The 22956-nt window shown below is 41.4% G+C and overlaps 1 protein-coding gene across 1 annotated transcript in view; it reads right to left on the bottom strand.

Annotated features, from left to right (window-relative positions):
- The window catches only part of LOC121293867 (protein shisa-6-like), a 521308-nt gene that overhangs the window by 374820 nt on the left and 123532 nt on the right, over nt 1-22956 (bottom strand). Inside the window, exon 3 of the mRNA XM_041217286.1 lies at nt 12956-13066. Within this exon, the coding sequence (XP_041073220.1) occupies nt 12956-13066 (111 nt within the window). The remainder of the gene's footprint in view (nt 1-12955; nt 13067-22956) is intronic.

Raw genomic sequence — 22956 nt, 5'->3', positions numbered from 1 at the left:
TGCAATCTTTGTGGTGATAATGTACCCACCGTGATGCTGGGTCAGGAATTCCAAGATTTTCAATCAGCCACGATGAAGGGACAGTGATATATGTCTCCAAATCCGATTTTGTATCACTTGGAGGGTAACTTGGAAGTGATGGTGTTTCTATGTTCTTTCTGTTCCTGTCCTTCTTTATGGTAAAAGTCACCAGCCTGGGCTGTGCTGTCATAATAGCCTTGATGAATTGCTGCAGCAGGATGCAATGCAGATCACTGGGTAATGGAGAGGGTGGACATTCAGTCCAGTGGCAGGGGATACCAATCAGGTAGGCTGCTCTGCACTGGATGTTTTTGACCTCCTTGAGTGTTGTAGCAGCACTTATCCAGGCAAGTGGTGAGGATTACTTCATACTCCTTCCTTGAGCTCTATAGATGTGAAGAGGATTTGTGGGACAAGGAATTGAGCTATTCATCACAAAGTACACAGCTTCTGCCCTGCTCCTGTAGCTACAATGTTGACAATGGTAACTCCCCAAGATGTTAATGACTGAGGAAACATCAGTGATGGTGTGGTTGAAAATCAGGGGTAGATGGTTGGACGAAAGCTGCCTACCATTTGTTTGTCCAAGGCGGAATGTTGTCCAAATCCTGCTGTGGCTGGCTTGGGCGCCTTATTATTGGAAGAGTTTTGAATGATGCTGAACACAGAAATAGTAAATGAATAGCCCCACTCTTGACTTTACGATGGAGGGTTGCTTTTTATTGAAGCAGCTGGACATGGTTGTGCCAAAGACCAATGTTCCCTGTTAGCTGCAGTAATCTGGAAGGTACTGCACAGGTCACTCACATGCTGTTCGCTTTAAAAAACTGCAAAAGATACCTTGTACTGAAAGGAACGATGAAAGGGACACTATGAAAAAATTTAGGGGGCACATTGGCGAGGAAGCTTCCCTGAGAAACTCCTACAACAATTTCCTGGGCCTGTAATAATTGGCCCCCACCAATTACAACCATCTCAGAAATACTGGTCATCCATTGAGATGGGTAGGCAACTAATCCTTTTTCCCAGTCTACATTGCTGCTGAGGCAGCTGATAAGACACATAACAAAATGTATAGGGTTTAACCTTTCCGCTGATTCTCACTATATTTCCCCTCCTTGTGCAGAACCAGCCTGGCTTAGCTTAAGAATGAATTCACTGGAGACTCTCAGGGGCATGGCCAACATCCTACCACTGTTACCATCACTGTGGAGACCATTAACTTTTGATAAGAGATTCAAACCTCTGGTTGATAGCTGAAAGGATGACCATGACAAAATTTCATGTTTTAGGACTTTTAAATCCAGACTAAAAGCACTATTGACTAAATGTACTTTTATAGGCAACTTATACTTTAAACTACAGAACAGAACTTTCACTTTTAACACAACCAAAAAGCCCACTCTGCAGATATACTCTATATTGCCCCTTAAGTAATCATTCAATTTTCCTGGACCCAGTCTAAATTGATTCTTAGCTCCCAAGGGTTGACTTCTGTTCCTTTTCTTTCTTAACCTGTAACTTTTAACTTAGAACTGTCATTCACGGTAAGAGATTTTTTTTCCTGGCAATTCTCATTATGGTGAAAGCTAGGCAAATCTTCCAGCCTTTTGTTTCAAATGTTTGCAAATTTGGTCTTTTCAATTCAAGCACGAGCTCCCATCCACATTCCTGCATGCTGAACCATAGAGACTTTTCGCTTTCTCCCAGACCCTGGTAGACTAACTTCTCCCTCTCTCAATCTTCATCTCCCATGGCAACATGAATCACATGGGCCTTGTATGCAGTTAGAAATGCTGATTATTTATCCTTGAGACCCCAACTCTCTTTTATCCTGGAAATAAATAGGCAATTTAAAACATAACTGTTCACAACCCAACATTCTCAACACCTTCCTGGGTCTTTGGAGACTAGCAGTCTAACTACTGTAAGCACTGCTGCAGCTGTCATTGTCTCCAAGTATGAACATCTTGCGCCTTCTTTCCAGAAAAATAACCCAGACCTCCTTTTAATCTTTGCTAGTCACATCGTCCAGGCCAGTTGTTAGGCAGAACTCAGAACAGGTCACATAACCCTTTTCATTTTATCCTCAATTAAAGACACAACCCAAAAACATAACAATCTTATAAACCTCATTGGAACACCACACCATACGGAGCTGGGGTGATGGGCCATGTGGGAGAAACTGGTTATAAAAGCTCCACCTAGAAGGTGCTGTGTAGGGAGAGAGAAGAGAGAGGCAAGAGGTGAGATGTTGTTGCAGTGGCTTGTCTTTCTATTTTGTGTACTGTGTTTGGAGTTCTATCTAGTGCCTATGTTGGTCTTCATGTTAAGTCAAGTACAAAGGGACAGCTCCTTTAGGATCAGTTATTTTCAAAAGAAAAATCTGCTTATAAACAATGATCATTTTTTAAGGTGGCATTTTATTTTCATCGTTCATATTTTCCTCCTTGTGTGTTTTTGTGTTCCAAGAAGGTGACCTATTTCCAGGCTTTGCCCACTTCCACTCTTCAAACAGCTATTAGAAAGTGCGTAAGAGCACTAACGCCTGATTATTCCTCTATCCCTTGATGACAACACAGTAGAAATTGGAAACAACAAAGTCCTCACCCGCTCATCCACAGGCCACCACACACCAGGCGTTGTATATCTCTTTTGTAGAGCTTTCTAAACCTCTTGCAGCAAAAGGGCAACAAACATTAGTTTGCTCTCTCGCTGGAAATTGAGTTCAAACAGGCTGTTTGGCATTTGCAAGGGTCTTAACCCATGGTGTGGGAATCACAAACTGATGGAGTAGACGTAAATGTTCTTGAAGGGCAGACAAGGTCTGTTTGATTGTCAATCGTGCCTCTGTGGCTGCCAATCTTCTGCTTCAGGAGTCAACGGGACCAACTTGATCCTGCACCTGCAGCAAAGCCCCCACTCCCGTGTCCCTCAACACCAAGCAAAAATTGACTGTGTTGGGGCGAGTCGGGAAGCTAACCACCTCACTGGCGAAAATCTGGCCCCTGCTGTCCGATGTGAGGCAGTGCACCTCCCTCTTTATTAAATTTCCATGTGAATTGGGTGCTTAATGGGTAGATATTAATGAATTTCCTGTAACAGGTCTCCTAAGAAGTACCACAAGGGAAATCAGAGGAGTTCAGAAAAATGTTAGGGGAGTCCGATCAAAGAAATAGACTTTAAGGAGTCCAGTGTATTTGGGAAAAGATGGAGATAGGTTTATGAAATTCCAGAGTGTAATGGCTGAGGAAGAGGCCTTGTGGTGCAATGGGTAGTGTTCCTGCCTCTGAGCCAGAGGCTCTGGGTTCAAGCCATTGATGGCCAAGGAAGATGTGTTCATAACTTGGTGAAACAGATTGAGCAACAACTCATAAGTCTTCCAAACATATGCCAATGGCAGACAGTAAGAGTGGGAGAGATTCCTGGTCAGTTGTCCACCTGCAGAAGGCAACAGCAAACCCTGCAGTACCTTGCCAAGCATAACCATGGACCAACACTGAAGTCCTTGGTTACCAATGCCCTTTCAGGGTGTGGTACCTGAAGAGAGGGAAAATGTCTGAGATTCTGACAATGATTGTGGGATTAGTGGTGATGGAGAGATCACACGGTTGGCCAATTCTTGTTGTTAAAATGTAGGATCTTAAAAGAGGACCTTTCTTATTTTTTCATCATTAACAATCATGGATTGTCCATAAGGCATGTAGGAGGTACCCAGCTGCTGGTCCATCACCACATTTTGCGGGAAAATCCATTTCTAAAAAAGAAAGTGAGAGGACCTTCTTTGTACTTTGCCCTTCCATTTTTTCTTTCCTAGCCTTCTGAAAATGTTGATTCATGCTGGAATGCAGTATGGCTGACAACTACACTTAGGCAGTCCATCCAGGTGGTCATTCTTCATGTGGGTGCTAATGGTATAAGCTATTGGCATGAGGGGGCATCAAAACTGAACAGCAGACATTCAGTCCACATCTTATTCCGCACACAACGTGTGTATCTATTAACCATTAGATGATAAGCTGGTGAATGGAAATATTGGTTTATATCTCTTCTATTCCCCATACCAGCCGCCCCGCCACACCTGCCCCCCACCCATCGCCCTGAATCTTCTCTTAACCCAGGGGTTTTGAGGCCTATTTCAAGCACACGCGTGACCACCCTGGCTAAGATCAGCGAAAAGAGCCCACACTAGTCATTGATGCCCCTAAGCATTGAAATTGTAGGAGGGAGCAAAAGAAAACTGAAATAAAAATAATTTGTAGCTAGAAGATTTCCACAAAATATCAAAAAAAGGTAAAGGTTAAATTGAAAGATGGGTGAGTGTGCTAAAACAGACAGCAGAGTCCCTGCTGGCAACTCTGCTGAACAGTAGTTTGTGAGATTAATCAGGCCACTGATTTTCTGCATCAAGATATTAAACAGATGGTGATGCTGAGCTTCTCCATATAAGATCTCAGCTTCCTTTAGTAGCTATATTGATCAGGTTTGAAGACCATGGGTTGAAAACTGTTGACTAATGCTGGATAGATCCCCAATTCTTTAACACACCCATGCAAGGATTACTGAACTGCTAGGCAATGTATTTGTTTGTTTTGCTAATGTTAACTAATTAAAAGTGTTAATGATGTTACACGAGAGTTTAATGACACCATTTATGAATGATTTAACACATTACTGTAATTATGGGAAGAAGGACAGAGAATTCAATCATTTTTTACTCAGAGCTGTGTTTTTGGAATCACAGTATAAGGGTTTCGAGGCATCATTTCCTGTGGCTGGTTTCACTGATGTGAAGATTTATGGTGGCATTGGTAAAACGCATGGACTCATCAGTGTATAAGGCAAATTGGCAATGTGAGGACGTTGATTTCCTATGAGACCGCGTGTGCATAGCTTTCAAAGACAGTGTCCAGACTTTCGGCTTTGTTTACAATAATGCGGAGAGGAACCCAACAGTATTGCAAGTCCCATTAAAACCACACAAGGAACAGTAGCAGGAAGTCATTTTTCTTTGGCATAATAGGTTAGATTGTGGAGCTTATCTGTGTTTCCATTGACAGGACATCATATGCATATAAAGTAAAGCAAATTAAAATGGCAGGCTATATTTCTTCCATATACTCTGCCTTTATGAGTATTTCAGTTATTGATGGGACCCAAATCATTTAGATTTGGCTTCAGTCCAGCTCCTTGCTAGCTTTATAGCCCAGGTTTAATTTTTCTTACTCCTAACTTTTATTTTAGTTCTAAAAATATTTTTCTAATTCCACCAAAACAATATATAAGTAATATTTGGTACTTTTATGACATGCTTGTGCTACTATAGCCAAATAAATGGAGAAGCGCCCAAGAATTGCCTTTAATTTGCCCTTAAAATTGAGTCTGTAGTCTGGCTAAATGGTGGGAAAAGAAAGGCTAATGCTAATTAACCATGAAAGCTTATACAAACATGTGAAGAGGGCACTCAGGAGAGTGCATATATTCGTTACACTGTGTCAACTCAACTTTATCACATTTATGCAGCTCTTCCTCGAGGCTTTTTCTTACCTAGTTTACGTTCTGTAACTACAAAGCAGAGAAAATAAATCTTTCTATTAAGAGTTTCCATCTTACTGAGGAGGCTTCAGGCCAATCCACATCCAACAAGCTGCTCTAAAAACTTTGCTCACATTTTGACAGCTGTGACAAATTCCATCACAGCAGTTCAGACAATACACAACATTCTAAAACAATCAACAACAGTTTTTTAAAAAGTCGATGCACTCTATCTCCCAATGTTACTTGAGCCTTAAAAAATCCAGCATCTGGATCCACGTCTTCACAAAACCATAATCCATAAGACATAGGAGCAGAAGTAGACCATCCGGCCTATCAAGTTCACTCCACCATTCAATGAGATCTTGGCTGATCTGATAATCCTCAACTCTACTTTCCTGCGTTTTCCCCATACCCCTTGATTCCCTTACTGATTAAAAATCTGTCTATCTCAACCTTGAATATACTTAACAACTCAGCCTCTACAGCCCTCTGCAGTAAAGAATTCCACAGATTCATTACCCTCTGCGAGAAGAAATTCCTCCTCATCTCTGTCTTAAATGGGCGACCCCTTACTCTGAGATTAGGCCTCCTGGTCCTAGACTTTCCCACAAGGGGAAACAACTTCTCAGCACCTACCCTGTGAAGCCCCGTAAGAATCTTATATGTTTCAATAAGGTTGCCTCTCATTCTTCTAAACTCCAATGAGTACAGGCCCAACTAACTCAACTTCTCCTCATAAGAAAATCTCTCCACACCTGGGATCAACCTAGTGAACTTTCTCTGGACTGTTCCCAATGCCAGTGTATCTTTCCTTAGATAAGGGGACCAAAACTGTTCACAGTATTCTAGGTGTGGTTTAACCAGTGCCTTGTATAGTTTTAGCAAGACTTCCCTATTTTCATACTCCATTCCCTTTGAAATAAAGGCCAGCATTCCATTTGCCTTCTCTATTACCTGCTGAACTTGTATGCTTGCTTTCAATTCTTCCTTGGGCTATGTACCAAGCTTCATGAAAATCCAACCATTCATTTTTGAGGTATATTGTTCACAGACGAACAGGCTAACAGGGGTGAAAATATGACCTCCACCCACTTGCAGTGACAGAGGTAATAAAATATTCCTCAACAGGGACAGAAGGCAGGCAATGAGGACATCGGTCCCAGAAATGGCTCATTAAGGGAGATAAGAAGATATCCTGCCTTATTTGATTTGTGTGAAACCCTTTGTGAACAAAGAACTGAGCATCTTAGGGAGGAAATAGGCAACCTCATGTGTCTATTTATTTGGAGGTTCAGGCTGCACTAAATCTATGGCACTTGGCTTAAGTAAAATGCAGGTTGCAGTAAGAAAAGATTTAAAAATACTATTGTGAATCAAACTGCTGTCAAGATCCAAACCTGTCGCACTGATATCAGGTGACTTGTAGCCGTGCTGACCCGAAGATTTTGGGTGCCAGCCTACCTCAGCCCGTTACTCCTGTAAATCCAGGAAACTGGTGTGAGCTGATCTTCTGTACAGAGACGGGGTCGTGTAAATGACCCACAGGGAATTTTCAGCAGACATTTTTAGGAAGTAGTACCGAGATTGAAGAAATTCGCATGACATGCATGTTTCAGCATGAAACTGGTGGAAATTGGTTAATTTTCTTGCTATAAACAGAGCAGGGCCACTTATACCTAAACATTTTAGAGAATTCTGCCAAATTATGTCAATCTGGACACTGCTCCCTTCTGTGAATTCATAATCAGCGAGCGATTGATGCTGAATGACAGGGACATAACTTTGAAACCTTTGTTACTTTGGCCGGGATTTTCCCTGTCCACTGGTGTCGGGCGTGTCCGGTGCCGTGAGTGGGAAATTTGGTGAGAAAGCCAAAAATTAGTTTCATGACGTCGCAAAACCAGTTTGCAATTGTCCTCTACGCCCACCAATGGTGGGCCATGTTGCCCGCAATCGGACGTTGGGAACCTCATTGTAATATATCAGCATATCATTATAAGGCCAGCCTGTTGGTCTCATTCTCCACCCTGCCCCCCTCCCCCCACCACCCCACTCCCAATCTGTCCACATTGACGGGAAAACAAACCGACATGTTTCACAACAACAACAAGTGATGCCTGCACTTTGCTTAGGACTTCAAGGTTTGTTTGCCTACCTTGCTTCGGGCAGCACTCGCAGTCATCAACACCAGGACTCACAGACAGCAACATATCACTTCTAGGGTGGCTCAAGGGTAGGTCTCTACCTACTAGAACAGCCATATATAGGTGGCTTTTCAATGGCTGCAGGACTAGGGCTTGCTTGGGGAAGGGGGAGAACTGGCCTCAGGCAAGGGAAGAGGCAGCAGGGCGAGGGCTGTACTGGGGAAGGAGGGTATCCCAGGGTGTGTGTGAGGGGCACATGTTGATCTGTGCTAGTGGCCTCAAGATGGTGAGGGCTGAGGAGGAATCTCCAGAGGAGATGAGGCCAGATGGAGATGTGTGGGCATGTGTGTGAGAATGGGTGGTGATGTCCCTTGAGCGGGCAGTGAGTGAGATGCCAGTGAATGTGTGATGGGCTAGAGTGTGTGAGTTTAGAGTGATGAGATGGTTGCCATATCTTGGCAGCATGGATGAGATCATTCATCATCTATCTGCATTGGACAGCCAAGCTCTTCTGTGCAGCACTAACACTGATCACTCCTGCCATTGCCTGCCAAGCCTGAGTGGTAATGTTGCTGTCCCACCTGCCAGGCAGGGTTAGAGGACATCACAGTGGGCCACCATGGTGTCCAAAAGGCACTCAAAGCCTGCAGGTGTCTTGCCTTTTGTGGCCATGTCTTCTTTGCTGCAGTCCTGGGCTGGAAGCACTGAGCACAGCTGTACTTTTAATGTGGTGCCCGGCGTGATGAAGTGACGAGGTGATAGCATGGCAGGTGAATCAGAGCAGCGTGTGTCCCAGGAATACATAATTGATGCGGCTGGTTTAGGACGATATGTCTTGAAAAGCCACCACTGTGGCTGGTAGGAAAAATGGTACCACACTTAGTGCAAATCTGGGACAATTCCACCCTTTGTCAATTAATCCTTCTCCTCCAGGTACCATGACCTAAGAAGGTGTTGGTAACCATGGACTGTCATTGGATTGGTCCATGCTAGGCAAAGTACTGCAGTATGGCAGACAAGCAAACTCTTCCTCTTGTACCACCTGCCATACTGGAAGGATTTATAGGCTGATAATCAACCTGTTTAGCCAAGTTACGAACGCACCTACCGTGGCCATCAAGTCCTGATGTGGGACTTCTGGCCCAGAGGTAGGAATGCTACCAACTGTGCCACAGACTTCTGAATTAACCCTATCTACTGATTATTTTTCTACTTAATCTATAACTTCAATTGCTGCTATCTACAACTCCAAGATTAATAAACAATTGTTAGTTAATGGCTTTGCTGCATGATTTTACCTTTGGCATGTAAATATTAATTTGTTTGCTCAATTGCTTCAGTGGATCTGATGGCAGACTGGCAGTGCAAATAATAGTATCATCAAACTGGTTTATATGAGAAAGTTTGGTGAGCAAAATTTAAGCACCATTCACTCTGAGATTCAAACCAGTGATCAATTTCAAGCTGATCTTTGATAAGATTAAAGGGATAAAAATTTGTCGTGACCTTTGATAAATATTCTTGTTAATCTTTTGATCCCAACATTGGAACATTCATGCATCTTATTTTCTTTCCACCACCCCCACACCTCCCCACAACCCCCAGTCAGTTCCGCAACCTTTGCTGGTTTATAGTTCTACTGGTACAAATTACTTACCACTGCGCTTTGAAAGGAAAACCTGTTTTAACCCTCCCTAACAACAAGGAGAACCTTAATGATGCTTGAACCATATTAAAGTACAAGCTGAGAAATAGGAATGTAAAAGAACGTTATCTGTCAGGCAAGAGCAGCTTGGTAACCAAGGACAAATCTTGGGTTGCTATGCGATCAGCAGGATGGAGTGGTTGAGTCTTGAGATAAGACACCACCAGGCAGCAAGAAATGAAATGCATGAAGGAGTAACCTCAAAAAGCTTTGAGCCAGCCATGAACAATGAGGGGTATTGGCATGGTTGAAGGAATAAATCATTAATACATGCGTGTGAGACTCACAAAGGAAATGCGGACAAAAATAATATAAGAATTAAACATTATCTAGATTTTTTTTTTACTGCAGTCAGCTAGAGAAGACATCTAAAAATTCAACAGACTTTGAATGAATGTTGGTTTTGCCAACTGGACACTTGAGGACTGTAGGACAGGCCTAGTTACGTTTCTTATTTAATCCGCGAATTAGTGGTTAAAGAAAGATAACTCTTCCAAGTGATTGGGGGCCAGATTTTCGTGGAATCAGGAAGACTGCAGAATATGATGCCAAAGTCCAAACCGAGCCTTGTGTAATATGCACCCATGCACACTTTGATCTGATGGCCCTGGATAGCAATCAGCAGTGGGAAACTTGATGAATTTGGGAATACTAAAGACGATTGCAGTGCTTGATCACCACTGTGCTCAAGGCTAGCCAATTAGCAGAGGCCAAAAATCAGATTTGGACTCAGCAAGGCTCAGGTACACTGATAAAACTTGCTGAAATAGCAGCTCTTTGTAAATAATACTGGGAACACCAATCTCTAACTGGAAGTGTGTCAGTTATTGGTTTAGTTATTGATCTCTCTCATGGAGGTTCACCATATTTTGATGTGCAATATTCCCATGACAAAACTACTCAAGCATTATGAATCAAATTATTACTGTGATCTAATCCTACACTAATAAAAACAAACGCCCTAAATCAAAATGTTACATTCTTAGCCTCTTTTCCCTGTTTACTGTCTCAGCCTTCCTTTTGTTTTAATGTAACATTTTGCTTACTTCTAACTATTGTACTATATATTAACCTGATAATATTTTTCTTGTTGGTCCCCTGTCTCCATTGTCCCATTTCAGTGGTGGGATTACAAATGTTGGCGTTTGATTATCTTAAAATTTTAACTTTTGGAGCCAGAACATGTCAGAAACATATCCTTGTCAATCTTCATTCCTTTCTTCAGGATCCAAAGGAGCAGAAGGCAGCTGATGAATTTATTCATTAGTAGCACCTACAGCACAACAGTAAATTAGCCCACGGTGCTGGAAAAGTGAATGCTCTTCAATAAGGTTCTCCGGTATTTCAGAGTTTTTGACTGACGGCTGCACTTACGAGCAGAAAAACTTTATAAAACAGCCCGTTTACATGCTCACCTACTATGGCTGTGAAACCCAAGCTTTCAAAGAGATGTTACGTTCTGTGGCCCTGATGAAACACATGTAATTGGCAATTGTGAAAATATCAGTATGAAAACTGTTCTAGCTCACTTGCCGTAGTAGCAGTGCAATATAGATATAAATGAGACTATTTCCATCGTGTTTTCATTTTCCCAGCAAAGGGCTGATCATTCGTTGCTAGCATCATCCTTATTACTACATATCACCCAACATAAATTTTAAAAATCCCTGTGTAAATTGATCTTTGCAGCTCTTCCCTTAGTTAGAATGTCAATGTGGAATGTTAATTTCTAGTCAGGCTGACAGAACAAGCTTTCTTGGTCCACTGCATTGATAATGAAATGCTTTCTGCTTCTTCATTCTGACGTGAACTAGATTCCAAATGCTTCTTTATTGGAACTGGAGGAGTTCTGCTTGTGAGGGTTTTTTTTTCATCCACTGTTCTTTTGTAAATCTGCCTATTAAGAACAAATAAGCATTGGCATGCAAGGAAGTCAATGTGGCTGACTAAATCTTGGTGAGATATTTTTCAAATCGCTCTTTATGTGCTGTGGGAAATTCTGAAACTCAGTAAAATCTCTACATTTTGCTCAGCAAAATATCTAATAATTGTGTCCAGTGTTTTGCATAGAAGACTGAAGTAGTGTTAGGGCGGATAAGGTAAAGGATTGATGGTGCAAGTGGCAGAAGTAAAATGGAAACCTTGGTTTCTGCCTTTAATTGATTGTCCATTCATTCTCTTCACAATTAATCAAGCAAATCACAGTGCTCTAATAGGCATTTAAACAGCTCATAAAAACACTCTTTCAGGAAACGTGCTTTAATCAACACTGTTGTCTGTAATATGATGATCCACAGAACAAGACGAAGATTCACTGGCAGCAACCAAACACAGAATGTTTGTCATGGTATCTGCCTACAAAGTCTCAATAAATGTAGAAACTGCAATAAACCGACCCTCTACCTCAATAAACACACTGCTTGTAAATGGATAAATTGCATATGGAACCATTTGGATATGCATACATATCTGTGTATTTGTCTTTAAATATTTTATTTATGTATAACTATATGAATTTGTGAACTTACAGATAAGATAATGTGTGGTAGAAAAAAAAATAAACATCCTTATTTGGAACCAAATCAATTCCAGATGCTAATTAAGCTCTCGCTTACCGTTTTACATTTTTGCTTTAGTGTAGGCAGTGACTTTTATGTTTCGCCATCAATCCTGCAAAGCCATGTCCAGGGTTACGAGCACAAGGTGTAGGTATCACGAGGGAGTGGCTGGGAATCTCAAACTCACAAGGTTAGACGTCCAGTGCTGGGAATCTCTGGGATGACAAGGCATGAAATATTGCCCTTGAAGCATTGGCATGGGAAGGGCCAGAGGATAGCATTCTGCTCTGAGAATCACTGGGGTGATCAGAAACAGGGGATTCGCACAACAATTATACTTTGGAGACATGCTGAAGCAGAATTGGAGATTCCAACATCCAAGTGCAGTTGTGGCAATGCATAGAGGAGCCTGCATGAATTCCCTTTTTAAAAACATTTCTGCCCTCCCTGTTTTTTTAACATCAGTTGTCAACATCTAGGAGACACACAAGAGTGGCTACCATCACAATTGGAAACGCCTGGCCAGTGCCTGACACCTCTTTCCTGGCAGCACAGCCACAATCTGAAAGCCCTCATATCTTCCTCTTGGTAAATTATGAACAAATATATTTATTGTCTCACAGTGCAACATAGCATTACATTTTTTTTGCATCAACATGTCATCTTTAATACAAACAAGCAACTGCATTGCTACAATATGGCTGCAGTCTTGCAGAACATTGCTTTCCACTTAGATGGGTTTTATTGATGCAAAGCCCAGCATCATATTGAATGAATCCCATGCTTTGTAATCACAACACAAGAAGCTGAAATAGATTTATTATTGCATGTGTGCTCAAATAATCACTTTAATTGTCCTGTGCCTCTGCCAATCTACACTAAAATTCCCTTTCCATCTAATGGGCACACAAACATGGCATCATGCGGGATTGTGGACGGCAGGTTATAAGCATGAAGCACTTTTTGCAAAGAAGTGGTTTCTACTGTACCCTTGAGATGTCCTCGTCCCAGTGTCACAAATCCTGAAGAGATGAAGTTATGCAAGTCTGGTCCTCCACTACGATAGCCATGACTGGTGCTTGAATCTTTTCCATGTAGCCCTGTTGGCAAGATGAAGAGTGGTCACAATTTTCATCACAAAAAATGTGGCAAAGCTTTGGATTAACTGCCATCTGGATGCATTTGTACACAGCAATTACCAATTATCACTTTTTTTTTATCACGTAACAGACTTTATTAGAAAATTAAGGTGGCTTCTGCTTTTATAGGACAAGCCCTAAAAAATGGCAGAACATCAATAATTACGCATTACTTAGGTGCCATTAAACTGGCGAACAACTACTCCAGTGCCAGGCTCTAAAGTAGTGTTGCTGTGATGCAGGATCATAGAATTGTTGCTGCGTAGAAGGAGGATATTCAGACCGTTGTATCTGTGCAGCCCTCCAAATGAGCATTGCACCAAGTGCAGGCTTGTCCAATGTCCAGCCCATGGGCTGGATGCAGCCTGTGAAACACCCCAATGTGGCCCGTGGAGGTAGTTTCTAAAATGCCAGTAAGTGCAGTGGGAGATTCTTAAAGAAACTGCTCCTCCAATCACAGGCTTCTCCTCTTCCATGTTTGCTACTGATAGACTCACTAACAGCAGCGAGTGAACTCCAGAAACAGATTAGGACAGAGAGAGAGAGAGAGGCTGCCTTGTGCTGGGTGGGGAAGGAGAGACTCGCTGCTGGGCTGGAAGAAGCTGGATGTGATGGTGCAGACGGAGGAGTGGCGGGGTGGGTGGTATGTGATATGGATGAAAAGACTCGCTCCCCAGGGGTGTGGGGGAGAGAGAGAGAGTGTGATTGAGTGAATGTGTGAGGGAGTGAGTGTGTGTGGGAGTGGATGAATGTGTGTGGGAGACAGTGAGTGTGTGTGTGTGTGTCTGTGTGTGTGAGAGAGTGAGTGTGGGTGTGCACGAGAGTCTATGTGTGTGAAAGAGTGAGTGAGTGTGTGTGTGTGGGAAAGAGAGGATGTGTGGTTAGGGAAGGGGGTGAGAGTGCGTGTGTGTTTGGGGAAGGGGGTGAGTGTGTGTGTGTGTTTGGGAGAGACTGAGTGTGTGTGTGTGAGAGAGAGTGTGTGTGTGTGGGAGAGTGTGCGTGTGTGCGTTTGTGTGTGTGTATGCACATGTTTAGGAAAGTGAGTGTGTGTATGTGTGTGTCTGTGGAGAGAGTGAGCTACGTGTGTATGGGAGAGAGTGTGTGTGTGTGTGGGAGAGGGAGTTTGCGTATGTGTTTGTGTGTGTGGAGATTGTGTGTGTGGGAAAGTGAGTGTGTGTATGTGTGTGAAGAGAGCGTGTGTGTGTGTGCGGGAGAGAGTGAGTGTGCGTGTGTGAGTGGGAAAGAGTGAGAGTATGTGTGTGTGAGAGTGAATCTGTGTGGGAGCGAGTGAATCTGTTTGTGTGTGGAAGAGAGTGAGTGTATGTGTGTGTGGGGGGTAGAGGGTGAGTGTGAGTGTGTGTGTATTTGGGGAAGAGAGTGAGCGTGTTTGGGAAGTGTGTGTGTGTGGGAGAGAGTGAGTGTGAGTGTATATGTGTGTGTGTTTGGGGGAGAGAGCGAGTGAGTGCGTGTTTAGGGGAGAGGGTGAGTGTGTTTGGGAAGTGTATGTGTGTCTGGCTCACTTGCAGTTGCCGGATTCCCACTCACCCTCACCCCTCAAACCACAATCGCACCACTCACACAATGGGTGAGCGTGAGTGAGTGAGTGAGCATCAAGAGATTGGGAGTGAGCCAGACAAACAGATTCTCTCCCTCTCGCACTCTAATGGTGACCTTTATTAACTACTCTTTAATTATCAATTTATTGCTTTGACATTGCTTTACTTTGCTCAGCAATTACTTCTCTTGTTTATGTCACAAATTTATTTTGAAATCCATGTTTAATGTTGTGCCAAACCTTATCTTTCTGAAATTTCCACATCGGCCCCTTGAGTGAGAAGAGAATGGAATTGTAGCCCCCAACCCCCCGAGCGAAAAGATTGGACAAGCCTGACCTAGTGCATCAATGTGGCTGATGTAGCAGCAATCTCCACCAAGGACCAAACTGTCTTTGTTAAGGGTCAAGTTGATCTGCATCCAGCTCTGGACGTCACTCTTTTGGAAAGATGTGAAGTCATTAGGAAGAGTGCAGAAAAGATTCATGAGAATGGTTCCAGGGATGAGGAACTTCAGATACGTAGATAGACTGTAGAAACTGGGACTGTTTTCCTAATGGAAGACAGAGGTGATTAGATAGAAGTATTCAAAATAGTGAGGGGCCTATCAGATTAGATAGGGAGAAGGTGTTCCCACTGATGGAAGGATCGAGATCAAGAGCTGCACATTCTTCCTTTTTGGATAATCATCCAGTTGGCTCTTGAATGCCTCAATTGAACCCGCCTCCACCACACTCTCAGGCAGCGCATTCCAAATCTTAACCACTCGTTGTGTGAAAAAGTTTCTCCTCATATCTCCATTGTTTCTTTTGCCGATTACCTTAAATCTGTGCTCTCTTGTTCTTGATCCTTCCATCAGTGGGAACACCTTCTCCCTATCTACTCTGACTAGGCCCCTCACAATTTTGAATACTTCTATCTAATCACCTCTCTCTACTCTTAGGAAAACCGTCCCAGCTTCTCCAATCTATCTACATACCTGAAGTTCCTCATCCCTGGAACCATTCTCATGAATCTTTTCTGCACTCTTCCTAATGACTTCACATCTTTCCAAAAGCATGGTGCCCAGAGCTGGATGCAGTACTCCAGCTGAGGCCAAACCAGTGTTTCACACAAGGTTAACATGCCATCAATGTTCACTGTGTGGCAACAGCAAAAGTAATGGAGGGAAAAGGAGAGAAATATGGCATTGTGCCAGGTAGTCACATTGGAGTCTGAACATGGTAGAATGATAGAACATGGGGTGGAATTTTATGACCCCCACCCTGCACCACCACCACCACCACACCAGAGGGATTTTCTGGTCCTGCCAAAGTTAATGGACATTTGAATGGCTTGCAGCATTTTATGGCCCCACCCCCAGCATGACATGGCCATAAAGCGTCGTGGCTGTAAAATACCGCCCATGGACTTATACCAGCTGTTGCCGACAACAGGCTCAATCATGTTGATATAACAGGTCACCAGGACAGTAAATGCCAATTTATTTGTTGGATGGAGAATAAAATTATGTCTTTTTTTTTATAACCCTTGTGCTGCGTACTGGCTGTTCGTATTGTGCCAATGACAATTCGACTGAAGAAAAGGCCAGGGGTTTAGATTTGCCAACTCTCCAGCTTTGAAGAAATTAGGGAGTGAAAAGCACCTATGATCTGTTTTGTTGGGGCTCATGCATATTATTCAGCTTTTGGACAAGTCCGTGCATAGAATACATAGTCATCGATTATAATCCAGACCTTTTGTGAAGCAGCCTCAGACTAATATGCTACTGTTATTTTCATAATTCCCTTTTTAGATATGCAACAGTTGTGCTCAATGCATTAGAAACGTAACTGGCATTGTGTTAGGCCATAAACTGCTTATCTTGAAGTAAAGCAGAAATATTTAGGCCCTTACCATTTTACACCTTGGTATCTTCCAAAAGTAAATTCTATATCTGCAAAACATCATGCCCTTTGCTCCTTGTACATAATACCCTCAAATGGCAATAAATTCAATAGCTTGGATATGTGAAGTGCTCCCTTACTTGTTTTAAATGTACAATAGGAATAACAACTCTAAGAAGTGAGTGGTGTAATGTTGTAGGACAGAAAGTCATTGCAAGCTCTCAGAAAGACAGAGGCTGCTTCTTCATAGATCTACAAATTGCCACGAAGCACACTGCAGAAATTGAATTCTCATGCGTGTAATAAAGTCTTCTGTTTAAAAGACAGTGGCATAATTGATCGGTTTGACTTGAAGAGACATAAAAATCTGAAGAGAATACTTTTTCCTCAAAATGCCAACACATAAATGTGCAGTTGAACTTTAAGGCTGGTTGCCTCATCACATGCCAGAGGGAGTATTGATTAAGGTCTCACAATCAGGGTCAACCTTACTATCCACTTAAATTAATCAATATAAAATCTGAGGTTTGGGCCAGTAATTTTCTGATCAACACAAGTGCTTGATTAGGGAATCAGCCCTATCTCTTGCTGCCTGTGAAAATAATTGTCAAGTAGTAACTCAGTTACCGTAACCTCTCTGAAATTTATACATAAATGAATGAGGTAGAATTTTTGCAGTTTGGGGGTAGGGACCCATTCTCCCTGTAACTTTGAAAGAAGATTCAAGAAGTCCAGGAGAAACAGCGTAAACAGTTATTTACAGAACTATTTATGTACACTTTATAGCACTGAAACAGGTCACTTGGTTCAACAGGCTTATGAAGGCACTTAATGCTGTATATGAGCCTCTTCCCATCTTACTTCATCTCACTCAATATGCATATCCTCCTATGACTCTCTCCTCATGCACTTATCTGGCTACTCTTTAAAAACATCTATGTTAATTGCCTCCTTGCAGTAACAGGTTCCACAGTCTAACCCCTCTTTGAATAAAGAAGTTTCTCCCAAATTCTGTGTAGGCTTTACTTCTGATTATCTTATATTTATGACCTCTGCTTCCAGACTCCCCCACAAATAGAAAGTGCATGGCATTTTACCAGTGATCAGCTTCCTCTTGTCAGAAGCTGAACAACAATTTTCAATATTTATTATAACCTCTAACTGCACAGCTTTTGAAACAGACACAGAGGCCAGGAATTTCCACGGGAATTCTTCTGATTTCCTGCTATAACTTTGGTGAAAGGTCAGTCAAAACTTCTGGCAAATAGCTTAAAAAAATACAACGATGATACCAGAACTGAGAATTTGTAACTCTCAGGAAAGACTGGTCAAGATGGCACTCAGTTCTATAGAAAAAGGAAATCTGAGCGATGACCTGACTGAGGTTTATAATATTGATTTGATAGGGTAGGGTTTACAGCACAGAAACACGAATGGAATGATATGTAGATCGGGCGCAATTAGGTAAAATGTGAGGAAGCTCATATTGTGCATAATCATCGAGATAGACTGTTGGACTAAATGGCCTGTTTCTGTGCTACAAATTCCAGCCCATAAAACCCCTTCGTAGTTGTAATTATTTGTGGAATGTGGGTATCATGGCAAAGCCAGCACCCATCTCTAATTGCCCTTGAGAAGATGATAGGAAGCCACCTTCACCTTTTATCAAATTAACAGTTGTTGAATTGAAAATAAATGCTTGGCATAAAGACCCAACTAAGTCCTTACAGGCAGTTTGTACAGTGAAGGAGCTATTTGAGTTCCACACAGACTCGAAGGAGACAGTCAGGCTAAAAACATTGATAGATGAAGGAGTGAAAGGGTAGCCTTCAATGGTAAGAGGTAGCTGCAAGTTAGATTCTCAAGATATGTGAAGAAGCAATTTATTTGAAGTCTTGAAATAAACAATATTGTCACTAAGCTGTGTAACTCTTTCAGATCACAAACAAATAAACTAAATGATCAAAGTCAGGGACAAAGTAAAAGGCAGCCCCTTAAAGGGAAACTGATAAAACAAAAGACAAAATTCAAAGGAAATTTACCAACAGAGGAAGCCAAATACAAACAGTTTGATGAGGCTGTTTGGCCATTGGATGAAGTTTTAACTAAACAAATAGAACAACAAAATCACAGAATCGTTACAGCCTTACTCTGAGTCACTGCAAAGCATTCAAGTGCAGGAACTTCAGTTGTCTTTCTTTTGGTCTCTTTCTAGTCCAAGAGTGCTGATGTCAATTTAACGCCCCAATTACTGTGTGGCTTAAATCAGGTTAATCAGCACAGACTGGAAATGAAACTGAGAACTTCCTAGTCTGTGTGGTTCAGTACTGCTCCTGATGTTGTGTTTACTTTGCTCACGAAAACATCAAAGAGCTTTATGGGGGCTTGTTTTATTCAATTTTATATCTGTATTACTGAGTCACATGATTTCCAGCCTGGAGGATTAATGATTGTAATGCAGTCATTGTCGTTTACAGGACAAAATGAACTGTTGCATGCCAAGAAAATAATATTAGCTGTACACATTATATATTAATTGCTGGATTGTTCATTGTTAGATTACAATATTAACAATTGTGTAGCCAGAGATGCTCAGCCTATTATGTTAAATCAGTGGAATATCATCACGCATAATATTAACTCAAACATGCAAGATTACATGAATGGTTTTAGTTTGTGCAAGTGATGAAGTGAGCAGATATGTTAGAGCTGTAACCCAATCCCCCATCTCACCCAATTTCTCTGAGCTGGAGTTTCACCATAGGAGAGGGAGGGAGATTAATCTCTGTAAGCCTCCTAGTGGTTAATTTGGAGTTGCATCAGCACCAGGAACCAATGTGAAAAAGAGGAACAAGCAGCAAACTTAAATGTCATCCTTGGAACAAAGTCTGTGCTACTTCATATCAGTCTGTTGTGTCATTGTTTTCCTCAATTCTTTTTATCAGTAGAGCTCTCTGGGTTGTGTGATTCAGAGGTAAAACATAACAGCGAAGCGGATAAGTGCAGCGCCAACACATCAATCCAGAAAGCAACTCCTGCCTTGATAGCAGACCCTGTTTAAAACAAGGAGAGATCCCACAAAGTCCATAGATCCATCATGTTCAAACTTTCCTAGACTTGGGGAAAACATATTCAATCAGTTATAAAAATAAAATTAAATACGTTGATCCCTGATCTTTCGATGAATAAATGCACTGTATGTGATAGTGCTAAGCCACACAAATTGAGGGGCCTTGGGTACAAATCTTGGTCAGTATCGTTGACCAATCTCTGCTGGGCAACATTAACATTGGCTCCATCATCACCAGGTGAAGGGAAAATTCAATCCGATTTCTGCTCCTGCTTCCTATTCAGTTGGAAAGTGTATAACTCTTCCTGACATCACTGTAAACAGTGAGATTAATTCTATTCCACAGACATCTTAATGCCTATAAAATTTATATTTGGAAAAATAAAATGTTAGACACCTTTTGGATCATGGTTAGCATATGCCTCAAGACTGCCATGAAGCACCTGCTTGAATTTGTCCTTGCCTAAATGTCCACCTTGGTTCTGCACTCATTGATGTGAGTGGAAGACTAACCCAAACTATCATTAGATAGCATTGAGAAAATCATCCATACAATGGACTCCAATGAATAATGACAGGGATTGGGCAGCTGACATTTTAACACAACACGTTGGGTTTATTTTTTAAAAAAGCAAATAGTAATACTTCTTAAAAAAATATTTTATTGAAATTTTCCATTGGTACCATTGATAACATTTTTTTTAACCCAGAGAAGCAGCCAAATTCCAGGGGGAAGGACACAAATAGGGATGGGAAGATTAGCCAAGACATTTTTCTTTAAATCAAGAAGTTGGGTTTAAAAGGGTTGGAGACTCTAAGGGCTAAAGGATTTCCACTTTGCATGTACGGTGATGCATGTGTCTTAACTGAAACACAGCAGAAAGAAGAAACTGTGTGTGTATAGAAGGCAGCATTTCCAGCATTGGGAAACAAGAAAGGAAATTTTCAACAGCCGCTGACCATTAACACAACAAGAGGTTAGAGTCACAAGAGGCAAGCAGTGGCAGTGATTAATCATCAAATTACACTCACCCCCCAAAAAAAATTGTTTTTTTTATTAATAATGGACTTTGATGTTTCTTCCTATGCAGTGAGTACCCTTCTGATTGCTTATCCATGCATCTTGATTTCATTTGCATTATTTTTACTCTCTCTAGTTATATCCTGAAACACATACACATGTATTTCCCTCCTACATCTGAATTCCCTACATAAGCCGGTACAATGTCAGCTATCGCATTTGGAATCTTGTCAAGTCCATTGCGTACTTTATAAATTTCACCACAACATCTCAACGCTGTTCTCAGTGGCTGTAGGTCCACAGCACTATTTTGAAGCACCTTGTTGGGCCAGGGCAGAAAGAGCTTTACTTTGCATCTTGCATTATTATATCTGACTTGGGAGTGCCGAATGGCAAAAATCGAACAAATTTCTACTTGGCAACATTTACATCTCTCACCTTGATGAATGCCATCTGTTTTTCTACTTGTGAGCCGTTGTTGACTAATCTTAGGTTGGCTGCACCAGCTCCTTTGAGGCTTTGAAAACTTCCCAGGACTTGGGAGAGCATTGGTCCCTGAAGCTGTTGCCAAGTTTGGCATTGAAATAACTGATCTAACTTAGCAATGGATTCATAATAGCTTAGTATGTGTAACATGGAGGAAACTCATGTTCAGTTGTGGATAAAGTATCTTTCAATGGACTGAGAGGCTAACACAGCTTCTTTGTGCATTATTTTGGAATACTATAGTCATGTGACAATCCTGTGAATGTCCAGTGTTAAAGTTGAGCTCTAGTGTGCATTAATGATTAGTTGGCGACCATGAGCATTTAAAGAACAAGATTAAGGCAGAACCATTGCAGTTAAATGTAAAGAAGGTTCCCCTTAAGAGTGAGTTGAATTTATTGACAATGTGGATCACATTGTTAAATTGAATTTCCACTACGTTACTGATTAGAAACATTATTCGAAGTATTATGGAAACATAGTAATGCTATAAGTACATTAGCTTATTTGAGCTACAGGCTTGGAGCAGACATAGCCTACAAATTGCAGTGCAGTCAATGTATATAAACATCTAATGGAAGATGGCTGCTAGTGAGTTAAAGACATAGCTGTAGTTGAACATTTCTAATAAAATCTTAAACCACTAGAGCAAAGCCAAGTGAATATATGTCAGCAAAACCTTGATGAATGTCCGTATTAATTTTTCTCTTTTTTTACACCAGCTGTCCTTGTGACATCTCTGAGTGAGATTCCAATTTAGTGCTAATTAGTTCCAAATTATAGACAGTTTTGTACTGTAGACACCCACCTGCTCGAATGTGGATTGAGCCAGTGCTGAACTAATTTACCACCTTTAATTGAATTTCAGAGAGGAAAGGGCATTTTTCTCATTCACACTGCTGGACCTTCTTATATTTGTTTACTTTATAAAGAAATTAAACCCATAACTAAAAATGAAAGGCCTGAAATTATGCTGAGGGATATTATTAACTCACTTAATTTAAGTAAGTTGCCTCCTCAGCCAATTTAGCTTTCATGGGCTAATTGCAGAGCTCAAATGCTTCTGTGGAGATTGTACACCTGACACAGCTCTTCCTTAATTCTCTTCTCAAGTCAGTCTAGGTTCTTTGTTTGGATTAGTTAGCAAATGAGGAAGTGAATTAAAAACCTCTTATTTTACATGTATATCGATTACAACTTTGGCTGTCCGGTCGTGTAACTCACAGTAATGCAGATAATACACTGTTATAGTGGCAAAACTATTATGCTATGAAATGCACAGTGCATTATTCTGCTGCACAGGCTGAGCTGTATTCAACATGGCATGTCACTTTAAGGCCATCGATTGCTATAATCAGGTGGAGTACGGGTTCAGTTACAGATTGTTTGTTGGTGCTGAGGGAAGTCTGCATATTGCTAGTGACTTATAAATTTCTGGTTCCAGGTCTGAAGAAACCAGGAAGAAATGATAGCCTTCATTTTTCATTTTTAAGTACTTTTTGACACTTTGAAGTGGAATATCTGAAGGTAAGGGATTCAAGCTAGACATAAGATTTTGAAAAATGAAGAAGTTGGTTTGTGTTCTTCATACCTGATGTGCTCATAATCCCTGTGTATTAACCTGAAACCTTTGTGAAGAAAGGATCTATGAATCTGAGTAAAAAAAACAACTTACTCCATTTGCATGAGGTCCCAAACATAGCAAAAGATCTAAGAGCTCTCTTTCAAGTTTATAGGCCGTAAAATTCGGCTCCGTAGCACCCCATTTTTTGGTGCTGTTTTGCATTGAAAATGCAGCATCCACCTGCACATTTTTGCTTCTGCTACTGTTGTGT

This window comes from Carcharodon carcharias, chromosome 22 (assembly GCF_017639515.1).
Source record: "Carcharodon carcharias isolate sCarCar2 chromosome 22, sCarCar2.pri, whole genome shotgun sequence".
In the NCBI taxonomy this organism is placed as follows: Eukaryota; Metazoa; Chordata; class Chondrichthyes; order Lamniformes; family Lamnidae; genus Carcharodon; species Carcharodon carcharias.
This window is presented reverse-complemented; position numbering and strand designations above follow the sequence as displayed.